General features: G+C 34.1%; 1 protein-coding gene across 1 annotated transcript; it reads right to left on the bottom strand.

Moving 5' to 3' along the window:
• Positions 1–1,063: 1,063 nt before the first annotated feature.
• LOC144558767 (uncharacterized) lies at positions 1,064–3,796 on the bottom strand. Its single transcript, XM_078307636.1, has 7 exons — positions 3,526–3,796; positions 2,527–3,061; positions 2,303–2,425; positions 1,923–1,997; positions 1,764–1,829; positions 1,445–1,483; positions 1,064–1,326 (listed from the first exon to the last, which is right to left on the bottom strand). The coding sequence occupies exons 1-7, from the start codon at positions 3,726–3,728 to the stop codon at positions 1,150–1,152; spliced, it is 1,218 nt and encodes a 405-aa protein (XP_078163762.1). The 5' UTR covers positions 3,729–3,796; the 3' UTR covers positions 1,064–1,149.
• Between the last annotated feature and the right edge of the window lie 9,450 nt (positions 3,797–13,246).

The following is a 13,246-nucleotide window of genomic DNA, read 5'->3' as shown; positions in this document are numbered from 1 at the left end:
TTTTTTGTTATTTTCTATGAACTAATTTAAAATTTGATAAAAATAATTAAGCATGATGGCCATATGTGACCTGATTGTCTTTTATCGTTTTAATCACGTTACATAAAAAATAACTTTTGATCACTTATTGTCACATGACCAAATAGCGATGTGTAATCACGTCTCGTCACATCACGTTTTTGTTTTTGTTGCATGATTGTATGATGTAGATTGAGCACCGGGCAAGTGAATATTTGCGTAGCCCCGATACTAAAGAAAAAAAAAAATAATCATTTCACTATGTCAATATGCTTAGCAAATAGCGATGCCAATATTAGTCTAGCTTGGCTATTTCTCCTCAATCCGGTCCAATCAGCCCTAGTAACATGGATCCGAATCTGCTGCAATCTTTCACATGTGAAAAGTACTCTGAATTGTTTGGAGATGCGTGCACAGAAGAACTAGCTGTTTGGAGATAGGTGCACAAAAATTTCAGGATTACTGTTCCTGAAATTCGGATTGCAGCAGATTTATTTCCCTAGCAACATATCAGGCTAGGCCTAATTTCCAATGGAACAGGTTGGGTTGGGCTGGGTTCGGTATGGGCTTTGCTCTCTGAAAGCCCGACTAGTCTAACCAGAGTATATGCAATATGAGATGAGATGTATTATCAATGAAAGACAAATGCTATAGTCATGTCACTTCAGTTTCATGTCTAACATAGAGAGGCCGAAGGTAGTGTTCCTACTGCATATGTAAGAGATATTTAATTGGGACAATCACCAAACAATATCTTATTTCAGCAGTTGCAGTACAACTTTTGTCTACTGGACCTCAACTCGATCGAATCCATATCCTCTCAGGTACCAGTTAAGCCAAAATCAATTTGGTGTCGATTTAGAATATAGGGGACCGTTTTGAGATTCGTGCCCAGATTGAAACGGATGACTTAGATCTTATCCGAGTTGAGGACTCGGGGTTGAAATTTGTGTTTGGAGCCGGTACATGCAAGAATATTTTTTGTTAAATAATTGATAAAGAACTAAAAGAAACAACTAAGAGAAATTAATATCTTTGATCAAACTTACAAAATAAAAATTGCTTTTTGGTCCTTACGATCAAACTTTGGCAACAAATTCAGAGAATTAATTAATGTTACTGATAATAATTTCATCTAAAGAGACAATTCCTGTAAGACGGGGCCCAGTAATCAGGCGTGCCAGTATCTTGGCAAACCTCAGGGGCACAGGAAACAGGAACCAAGCAAAGCCCTCTACTCCTTAAATCGACATCTTGATCTGCCTTCAGATCTCTTGCTTCCATGCCTCCCCATATTGCCTTATGATCCTAATTGAAGGAGCATTTAAATTGGAATATTATTAATTAGCGATCGATCAATATATTGGTTAAGTGATATAAAGAGCAAGGAATAATTAAGATGTAATTAATATTTCCTTGTACGTACCTTGCTAGGACATGATTTGATGTATGGATCACTAAATAACTGCATCAAGAAAAAAAGGCCATAAATTAATAAACTACGATAAGTACTTTATTGAGAAGTAGAAGTAACATACTAAGCTCACCATAGCCCTCTTACTATCTACCAGTAAAAATATTTCAGCAGTTGGTAATATTTGTTAAAATAGTACCATGAATGCTGCAACTATTATTATTTCTTATTTTTTATCTTTTCCCTCATATTATTTTCCCTCTTCTTTTAGTTTTTATAACTAGTTACTTTCTTCAAAAGGAAATTAATATTCTCAGATTGAAAGTATCACCTGAATTTGCTCATGCAAAATTTTAATGTAGTTGTAAGTATCCAGTAGTACTGACGCCGTATCAGTCTGTTAAAAAAAATGGGAACCAAATTTAGATAGTAATCCTAATATTTCAATTCATCTTATTTATTAATATAAAATATTCAGTGTATTAATTACCTTTCCGAAAGGAGCTACAATCTGTTGGAGTGCACTAATCTTGTCCAACAGCTTAACTTTAGGTACCTGAGGCGCCTTTTTTCATACGAGAGATTTTCAGCTTTTAGAAAATTAAAATCTGTATGCCATTAAATTTGGTAAATTACATTACATGAGTATATGACAAACTACTACATATATTCAGTTTTATGAATACCTTCAACTGTAATAGAACTGCTAAGCATCAATATTAATGACTGATCGATGCAATTACTAGATATGAAAGTTGTTCCAAGTAGGGAAAAATAAAATTGAATGAAAACTTGGGGATTTTTTTTTATTTGAAGACCATGCATGTAAGTTGTTAATTATTTTTTATATCAAATCTTATATCTAATTACCTTTGATGTTGTTGTTGAAGTTTGTTGTTTAGGCTTTTTGGAATTTGCCTCTGAACTATCTTCTGATTTTCTCTTCTTGTTATCAGTAGTTATTCCACTGCTTCTACTACTACTTGGCCTAGCCTGGAAAACAAATTAATTTGACATAATCAGTCTTGATTGATACTATACATGCCCAAAGACAAGAAAATTAAATAAATTAAGAAATCATAGGTGTTGCTTACCAATGATATTTCGGATCCGATTTTCTTGGAATCAACTCTAGATCTTTGTGAAATTGTTTGAGCTGATGTGCTGTTTAAACAACCATCAAAAGATATGAGATCTGCCAAATTCCTAGAGCACGACCATGGGGCATCGACCATTTCATTACACAACTTGTGATTGTTCAATCCTAAGACCGATGTACCGCTTCCAATATGGTGTGCGTTAGCGTTGTGATAACCAAATATGTCTTGCTGTTGTTTTTCTTCTTTCAAATCATAGTTGTAGCATGCCATGCTCTTTGTAAAAGAAGGATTAGACATCACATGCTGAGCCATCAATGGAGGAGCTATCGACCAATTACTAGCTAAATCGGACTGAGTAATTCCATTATAATAGTTAATTGAATGTGCTAACCCCAAGTTATTATCAACATCTTTCGAGTAATCGTTAAATACATTGGAAGGTGAGGTTTTTGACGACAACAATTCGAGGAACTTTTCTCCACTATTGTTCAGGTCATGATCATCAAGTCGCATGCTACCTCCAGAATTTCTACAAGAAATATATGGACTCTCTTAAAAAAATTACAAATAGTTCTCGATTACAGTTACCCATCGATCGAAACATGCACGCACAAGGCTGATCATGTGATTGTCTATATATATAATATAACTTGGAGATAGATTTTATATGTTTTTTTTCCAAAATGAAAGAAGTGTGCGGAGATTACGTTACGAATCTTCACCTCACAAGAAAAAAATGGGTAACTCATTCATCATCTCCTTTTCATTCAATTAAGTGCATGTATTCTCGTTTTGTTCATCACTAAATTTGATAACAGTAATAATTTGTTTGACACTAATTAATTACAGATTAATTAGAGAAAGTATCTCATATATACATTTGTTTAATTAACTATCTCGTTATAGGAGGTGCTGAGCTATACAGATAATAAATATGCTAGTTTCATGTCTGGTAATAATATGCAAGAATGCTTCTAGCTAGTGGATACTCACAATAGAAGATGATTCCACATATGGTTCTTGCTGGAGAGGTCAGTTGTCGTGCTTGACGAGTCGATGCTAACGCAAGGTTGGCTTGATGTATCGGTGAAATTGTATGGCACGGAGAGATCTTCTTGGTTCGGCAAGGCCGAATTCGGGTCAGCATGAAGCCATCTTCTCATTGGACTCCAAGAAGCCATGAACTGCATTTGCATGTGTGTTTATATATGCTTGTTTGTTGATTTTGGGTGTAGACTTTTGGTTTGGAGGTTTTTGGTTGGCTTGGTGTGGGTTGGTGCTTAAATAGGGGTGGAAAACCAAGCAAGGGATCCTCAATTGGTCAAAACAGACTATACCTAGGAGCTTTTACCGTGGTAAATTAAGATAACAACAGGTACTTAAGTTTTATTTTATTTTATTTTATTTACTTTTTGGTAAAAGGCGGAGTTCAAACTATTTAATATTTATAATTTTTATTTGATTTCTAGCTTGTGATGTGAGGATATTGTTTTTGGATCAAATTTTTTTCTTAATAATCTTATTTTATGCAACATACGATCAATACAAATAATATAAAATAAAATAAAATAAAGTATATGACAAGTGTGCTCAATGAATCCAAATCAGCTTTGCCAATATTTTTTTTTTATCCTTTTACTATGGTAAGATAAGATATGTAACAAATTAAGTGATTACACCTAGGAGCGCACGAAAGTTTGACAAGTCAAAAAATAATGTTAATTTATGTTATTCTTCATTTTATTAGAAAAAGTTAAGGGTAGTTGTAGCATGCTTCTAACCTTTTAAAAGTTACATCTATTTGAATTCTCTTTAAAAAAAAATATTCAAACTAAAGAAGTAAAAAAAAAATTATGACTTGATCATAAAAATGTTATTTAAATAGGACTTACAAAGAAGGGAAGCGAAAAGAGAGAGAGAGAGAGAGAGAGATGGGCGAGGGTGGTGAAGCATCTCAGTGATTTAATTTATTTGTGGTGCGTGTATCAAATTAATATCAATTTTCAAGTTGCTTAACTTTTTATCAAATAATTTACAAGCTTTTAACAGTTGAATTTAATGAAATTTAATGACTTGTTAATGGATGATCAATTATATTTCAGATGGACTCAATAATTTTGTTTCACATTACATCCTAAATAAAGGAAGGATGTTTCTACAACTTTTTTTTTTTTTAATTTAAATAGGTTTTTTATTCGAGATATCATATGAATGTACCATAGTGGTTTGCAACTCGGGCGGGTACGGGTACCCCGGGTATACCCGTCTCGGGTACGGGTACGTCTCGGGTACGGGTATACTCGGGTACAAGGGTATTCGGGTACGGGTATGGCGGGTATAATTTTCAAAACCCATACCCTACCCGTCCTATACCCTTACCCGTGTACCCTTGACGGGTAAGGCGGGTACGGGTACGGGTAGGGCGGGTACGGGTATTTTTTTTTTTTTTTTTTTTTTGCTGTTTTTTTTTCTGGTTTTTTCTGATTTTTTCTGGTTTTTTTCTGATTTTTTTGGAGGGAAAAATCAAATTTTTTGAATTTTGAACTGTGATGAACAGTACTCGGGTATGGGTACTCGGGTAGTCGGGTACGGGTTTAGTCGGGTACGGGTTAACTCGGGTAGGGTAAACTCGGGTATTGGTCTAAAATAACGGGTCCGGTCGGGTTTTTGCCCGTACCCGCATACCCGAGTACCCGACCCATACCCGGGCTCGGGCACGGGTACCCTAGCTGGCGGGTACGGGCGGGTATACCCGTTAAGGGTATTATTCAACCTCTAATGTACCATAAACATTAAATGTGCACCGTCAATATAAAAAATTATAATTAATGTTTTACTTTGGCTATTCAAAAATTAATCAAACAATAAGAAACCGTCCCTTACAAATAAAATTATTGACATTTATTTAATTTGTTGGTTAACAAGGAAATTAAAACATGATAATTCCAAATAATGCTTATGTCGGCATGACACAAGCGAATGCTTGTTTTTCTTAATTTAAATAATTGCAAGTTGTTTGAAAGTAAGAGAGAAGTAAAGATAGTGTGTGTGTGTGCGCGCAGCCCATCCACTGAGGGCTGAGGCAGTGAGGCAGAGGTCGTGTCCAAATTATAATTATTGGGTGGCTCTTGGTTGACGTTGTAGGGTCATCCAAGCAAGGCCACTCTGCCACCTTTTTGAAGGTGCATTTCTCTTATTTATTTTTATACCTCCTTATCCTTTTCCTCTAATATAATATAATATAATTTAATCCGACATTCTTGCAACACATCATTGGATTTTTTAGTAACTATAATTATATAGGTACGGACAGACACTAAATTAAAGCAAAGAAGATGGTTTCACGGATTTCGAAGATGATTCTGGTCTCTCCAAAGGAATGCCATTATTAATGCCTAAAGGAGGTGGTGGTGTAATTAATTTAGTGCTAAAAGGAAGTATTATGGAAATTATTAGTTAGTTAATGTGAACTTTTAATTAATAACTGGATACAAAATCAACATGATTAATGTATGTTCCAAATGCTAAATCAAATATACAAGCACTATATCAAGTCAATCATACATATTGATCTTGCCGGAATTAATGGTGCAGATGATCGGCAGTCGTTGAATTCGGAACAAAGCCTCCCTCATAAAATATTAAAATTGAAATTTCATTTTATACAGTTGAGTCCTTCCTCATAAAATATTAAATATGTGGTTAAAATTTCATTTTGTGGTTATAAATATTTGAGTTCAAATTTCAGTAACAAGACATTATGTATTTATACATATTATACATTTAAATTTCAGTCTCAAATCTAATTATTTTGTCCACCCTGATCATTCAGTTTAGCTGTTAATAATTATGGTTCATCAAATTTGTATAGAAATATTGACTAAAAAAAGCGTGACCACAAAATGAGAGTTCACATTGACAAAGGATAGCTAGCGCTCTAGAACCTGCTTTAAATGGGGCAGGCAGTAGAGAGAGAGAGAGAGAGAAAGAGAGAGGTGCTGCTTCAAACAAGCACTTGATTACTTGGTAGATAGTTGCTACTGAGGAAGTTACTTTCCAGCAAAATGGATCCATGAATTTCATGCGTGATGTCAGAATCAGGAATCAGGACTCAGGAGGTATGAATTTTGCAAAGGTTAATTAAGAACAAAGCCTCTGGAAATTCTTTTTGGAACAGCACACTAGCACAGCACGCGATTGAAAGAGACTAGGCAATATTTGACATAAAGATTCCCGACTTAGAAGCGTAGAAGCACCTGTTGTTCTTTATTGTAATTGTCAATATCCTTTTCCTTTTTAATTTTTTTTTTCTTTTCTAGTTCACTGTAACAATTTTTAAGTGGTCAACCAGTCACGCCACATCACAATCGAAATAATTGTCTTTAATGAGAAAGTAAATAGTTGATATTAATTACTATAATATTTCTTTTTATGAGGTAATATTGTATGAAAAAGGTAGCTTTTAATTGCATCACCAGATAAAAGAGCATAAAATAAAATTATTTTAGAAAGATTGAGATCCTTGACAATGCACCAATATTTGATGGCTTTAAGAAGCGCTGCCAAAAATGGAATTCATTTCACCTAATTAAGACACCTCGATCACTGTTTGAGTTTGAATCCGGTCCATTCTCAATATTTTAGCACGAATCTTAAAGGGACCTTGCATTACAAGTTTCAGCTGGATTGGCCCGGACTCAAAACTCAAACGGTGAGGTAATGCAGAGGATTCAGCGGGCTCGTAAAAAATGAGCATCTGTTTGTGGGTAGCTAATATTGATTTTGAAGGGGAGCCAAAACTAGTGCAAGGAGTTGCACTGTCCTTCAATTAATTGGAGCTTGTCAGGTTAGTTTCTTTAATTTGATGTACAAATTAAACAGGATGTCAAAAGTTTCATGAGCTAAATCAACCCTTGTCCCAATTTAGAGGAGCAGGCGTGCAGCACTAGCTAATCTATCATCCCTATTTATCCCAACCATATCCTTTACAAATTCCAAATATCATATCATCTCAACCCTTTTGTGTATGTGTACATGTAATTAAGGATCCACAAGGTTCTTTATATATTTGCTATATATATATGACAATATTATTAATTCATAAATAGGTACAAGTATAGCTAGTGGATTAATAAAACCCGGGTCGGGTATACCCGACCATACCCGCCCGTACCCGAGCCCGGGTATGGGTCGGGTACTCGGGTACACGGGTACGGGCAAAAAACGGACCGGACGGGGTTTTTTGGACCCATACCCGACCATACCCTACCCGACCATACCCGTACCCGACCTTACCCGTACCCGACTTTACCCTACCCGGATACCCGTCTACCCTTACCCGTACCCTTATACCCGACCCACTTTAATTCAAATTCAAACCCAAAATTTGATTTTCCCCCCACCCGGATCAAAAAAAAAAAGAAAAAACAGAAAAAAAAAAATAACAGAAAAAAAAAATAACAGAAAAAAAAATAACAGAAAAAAAAGAAAAAGAAAAAAAAGAAAAAAAACAGAAAAAATAAAATAAAATACCCATACCCATACCCGCCCTACCCGTCAAGGGTACACGGGTACGGGTATAGGACGGGTAGGGTATGGTTTTTGAAAAAAATACCCGACATACCCGTACCCGTATACCCTAGTACCCGTCCTACCCGTACCCGAGACGTACCCGTACCCGTACCCGCCCGACCATTAATACCCTAAGTATAGCGAGGTTGGCTTTACTCTACTGCTATAAACATATGAGATCATATACTTATAAGTTATTTTTGTATTTTTAATGTCTAAATGGTTGATCTAAAACGCTCAACATGTTCTTCATATTAATATGTGTTTGGAGACTAAATTTTACATTTTTTGAAAAGAATTTTTCAAAACAGGGTTTTTTATTTATTTTTTATTATTTTTTAAAATATTTTTTATGACAGTTTTGAATTTTTTTTGAAAACATAGTAAAATTTTTTTTAAAAATATAAAATTTGGTCTTCAAACATATTATAGTATGGAGAACATGTTGAGTGCTTCAGATCGACCATTTAGACATTAAAAATGCAAAAATAATTTATAAGCATATGCCATCATATGCTTATGAAAGTAGAGTAACCAACATCCAAATATAGCATACAAATATTAGATGTCATAAATAAGTTCTAATTTGACATCTAATATTTTAATCATATGATTTAAATGGTACGAGTATAGCACATATGAAAGAAACAACTTTTGATCTGGTGACAAAGGGTAACATCCTCCATTAATTATGAATTGAATTATAACCCAATAACCCTATCCGAATTCCTTACGGATGTCGGTCGTATTCTATAAATTTTTCATAAAATATATTAACATCACAGCACCCTGTTTTTAAAATGAATCCACTTTGTAGCCCTCATATAAATAATTTATAGATGAAGGTTTCATCAATAATAACGAACGAACCGTAATTTTGAATATATATATACCGTCGTAAATCTTATATATATACATTCCTGACAGGTACTTCCACCTTAATTTGTTTGCAAAACAACTCTTTCAACACCTTACTTTCTTCTTTAATTACTTGCCTAATACCGTCTCATACACGCCGGAGAACTCTTTGCTTCACAGCCACAACTATAATGTTTTCATCTGATTTGATAAGAAAGGCAAATTAAAGGGGGTGATATAAATTAAAACATTAAATTAACTTAGGGATGAAAATGAGAGTTGATTACCTTTAGTTAGGTCTTGGCAAAAAGCATTCCCACAATACAATTCATTCAAAGGAATGTTTTGTGATGCAGACAGAATTGTGTTTTCTTAGATAAAATTTTAGTTAGTGGATGTCTTTAAACATCTTAACTTCTATATCAAATTGTCGACATAATAGAAAAATATTTGATTTCAACATGGTGCAGACTGATTCGGCATATCAAGCAAAATTCATCACGGATTCTATGCACGGTTTTGTACGACACGGCACACACGCTATATGCCAAGTAAAAATTCTTTTTCGATCAATTAATACACAGGTATCTGTTATATATATATCCAATGAACCCACGATCAATTCAAAGTGTTTATTAGCCAAACTACATAGCTTTTACAATGCAACAAGCAATTAAATTGAAATTTTTTAAATTATCGCATCCTTGATTGATTCAATTATGAAGATTAAAGACATAATGAAAAAATGGTTAATGTTTATGAATTTAATAAGACGATTAGTGGAACTTGCATGTCGTTTAGCTATAGGCAAAGCAAGGTGAGGTGGGGGTCCCTCCACACTTTGGAGAGGAAGAGACAAACAAGGAATAGAGCAATACATGCACGCGCACCATTTTTTAAGTTTGCTAAAAAAAAAAGGCAATGCTTAAGAAAGGAGAAAAGGAAAGATAATCAGTCGGTTTACTTTAATTAATTACTTTGTTATTCCAAACTTTGGATTATCTTTGCTTAATCCAAGTTGACCTATTTGTTTTGTCAATCAAGAAATGCCTAAGGTCTACCTATCTAGTTCTCACTAACCAGTCCTTGAACACATTGAAACTTACTCATATCTAGTTACGGACCAAATCGTAATATGCATAGTACCATAGACTCACTCAAAACTAAATGCAAAAAAACAATTTTGAAAGAAATAGGCAGATTGAGAAAGGGGAGGTAGCACAATTGGCTAGAAAAAAGTCCTAGAGTTGTTGTACCCAAAGGTCGAGAGTTTGATTCTCCCTCACGACTTCGCAGCTTCTGCGAAGATTTTCAAAAAAGAAAGAAATAGGCAGATTTCGCATATGTATATCAGCGCTGTTGTGATGCGATATCTATTCTGATGTGAATTGCATACTTCATAAATAAACATTTTAAAAGCATGTATATTTAACCTGAGAAGTGAAAACCCCGGTTTCCATAATCTCTTTATTTGTCAGATTGATGTAATACTTAACTACTGGTCTGGTTGTTGTGTCTAAAATTTTGCATATATGTTGGACAAATTTTTTTTCAAATTCTGTGTGTGAATTTTTTTTTTAGATGAATGATTCCCAGGATGCAATAAGGTTGGTGGTGAAATTAAATTCAAAGTGGACCAAAAGAAAGATGTGAAAGAAAAGCATTTTCATATGAAAAAGATTGATGCAACTTGTCTGCATCTGTGTGGATAGCTTGGTGATAGAGGTCTGATGAAAGCATGAATGAACCCTAGTTGAACTTTTGCTAAATTGAGATGAAATGATCGGTTTCAAACCTAACCAAAATGCAGAGAAGCTATTGAAAATTAAAATAGAAATCCATTCGTAATTAAAATTCTCCATCTGGGTTACTTTTTAAGTTGATTGAATTTCAATTTTCAAGTCCGTCAAAGCCATCCAATTAACATTAAGATTCACGCAAATAATTTTGAAGTTTGTGTAGATTCAATGAGACACGAATCTTAATGCAGATTAGACAAATCCTACAAAGCATTAGTCCGCCCCTACTCCTTGCAATAATGAGGGAAAGAAAGAGAGAGAAAGTAGTGGTCAACGTCGACAAACTATGACCTGGTGGCAATTATTGGTCAAAAGGCTATTTATGTCTGATGCCTAAAGTCACATAGTGCAAATTAGGGGCCTGAAAATAATAAATTAATGAAGGAATCGTAGTTGGAAGAATTGCAGACCATGGCCCAGTTAATAGTATTATTAAAAGCATAATTTAGGCCTTCTCTGACTAGCCACTTGGGCCTCTGATGGGCCTTCCAGTTCTACGTGGTTGTACAGATTTGATTGAAAGAGCCCAGCAGATCTGAACTATCCGATCCCAAATATACAGTCAGATCATCTCACAAAAAAGATCACAGGTTACCTGATCAATAGAAAAACTAGTTGGATGAAATCCAGATTCAAATTAGCCTGCAACTCTCCAAATTGAATCTGTTTGCATTGAAGCTGTTGAAAGCTTGGACAGAAAGCAAAAACAATGGATCAGAGCTATTATTACCAGCATAATTAAATTGGAAAAGCAGAAGGTTTTAAGTGCATTCATTTTTTATGTATTTATTGTGTCTCAATTTTTGAAATGTTAATAACTCATAATTTTAAATTTCAAAATAAACCACCAAATATGATCTATATTAGTTGATTTGATCTATATTAGTTTCCCTATGCACATGTAAAAAATGATGATGTTTCAATTTTGTTAAGATTGTTACCAAGAGTTTGCATAAATACACATAATTTCTTAACATTAATTTTTCAATATATTAATTCTTATAAAACTAACACGTACACGTGAAAATTTATTATGTGCACATCGAGAAAAAAATATAAATCTCATCTAACGATTTTATTTTAACATTTGAATTTTAAAATTATTAATATTAAAAAAAATAAAAGCATTTCAACCCTTGTCATTGGGAAATTTGAGATATATGTGCATATCCTAGAATTCACATTTTGCAACCCAATAACTTGCTTGAGTAATACAAGACCAAACCCCACACAGTGAGCATCTTCCTGTTTTGGCCCTCAATATCATTTAGTAACTTAAATGAACCTGAGTCTTAAATGATTCAGATCAATGTCAAAGTCTCTACTGATATGATCTGTACAATAGGGAGCAGCAAAACCATAACACAACAGGAGACTTTTGAACTTCAGATTTGTTGAAAATTAAAGCAAAAAGAAAAAAAGGGTTTATGGTTATAATCAGTGTAAATGAATTGTGATGCATGATGGGAAACTAAAGTTTCCATATCTTAAGAGTACTTATGACTCACCCCCGAAACACACACCACACCCGAATGAATCACCATAGAAATACACACCGCACCCGAAATCCAATGAAGACTTTCCTGTCTTGGCCTCAATGAGATATTAGCAGAATAAAATCAGAGCAGCTTAATCGTAATCTAAAATATAATAACATCTTTCACTGTTCTTAGAACAGCTCTGCTATATGCCAATTTAAGTCTGGCACAGATAGATTGCTACGACTCAAAACAAGTTAATTGGAAACGAACCCAAGTAATAGGTCAAACAAAAATTAATCTATAGGAAAACATATTACAATATTTGAGAACTTATTTAAGGGATTCAGACATGAAGTTGCACCATGCCAGCCTTCTGGCATAACGAAATTAAACACTATAAACAATGTTGACTGATACTCTCCAAATCTCAGTGAAGAGAGCATTCTTCAACCTTGACCAAACAGTACTGAAAACTGGAAAGAAATTTCAAGAACGAACCACTCTAATCTAAACCATAAACATGTGAAGAGGTTGCAAAAGAATAATTTAATTAGGAGCTGCTTATAATCTGTACTTAATTTCTTGAGTCTCAATATATGCAACCTAAGATAAAGTTTTCGCGCGGAAGTTGCATAAAACTATGTACATAAGTATCTGACACTAAGTTATATTGGATCTAACACCAGACAAGTAAAAATTACAGCACCTAGTAACAGATAAAATAGATGCATGTAATCACTTAATTAGTAGCAACAAAAGGGGCCGAAAGGCATGATACTAAACCTAAACCTACAAAACTAAGTCATAAAGTCATGTCATGAACAATCAATTGGTAATGTTTAACGAGTAAATGCAGGTAATACAAACACCAAATAGAGAAATTACCAAATTTAGGTCATATAACCCAACAAAATCTAATAATTAGCACAATCAACAAGAAATAAATTTGATAACCAGTAACTATACTGTGATCTCCATATCATTTCAAAAAAGCATATATAGATC

The sequence above is a fragment of the Carex rostrata genome, chromosome 8 (assembly GCF_964058835.1).
Source record: "Carex rostrata chromosome 8, lpCarRost1.2, whole genome shotgun sequence".
NCBI classification, from domain to species: Eukaryota; Viridiplantae; Streptophyta; class Magnoliopsida; order Poales; family Cyperaceae; genus Carex; species Carex rostrata.
The sequence above is the reverse complement of the archived record's forward strand: the minus strand, read 5'-3'. Positions and strand labels throughout refer to the sequence as shown.

Excerpts from the sequence above, each read along its gene's own strand:
- LOC144558767 (XM_078307636.1), bottom strand. The coding sequence starts at position 3,728 with ATGCAAATGCAGTTCATGGCTTCTTGGAGTCCAATGAGAAGATGGCTT. Across the intron at positions 3,062-3,525 it reads ATGTGGAATCATCTTCTATT|AAATTCTGGAGGTAGCATGC; the intron begins GTGAGTATCCAC and ends TATTTCTTGTAG. Across the intron at positions 1,830-1,922 it reads TTGTAGCTCCTTTCGGAAAG|ACTGATACGGCGTCAGTACT; the intron begins GTAATTAATACA and ends TTTTTTTAACAG.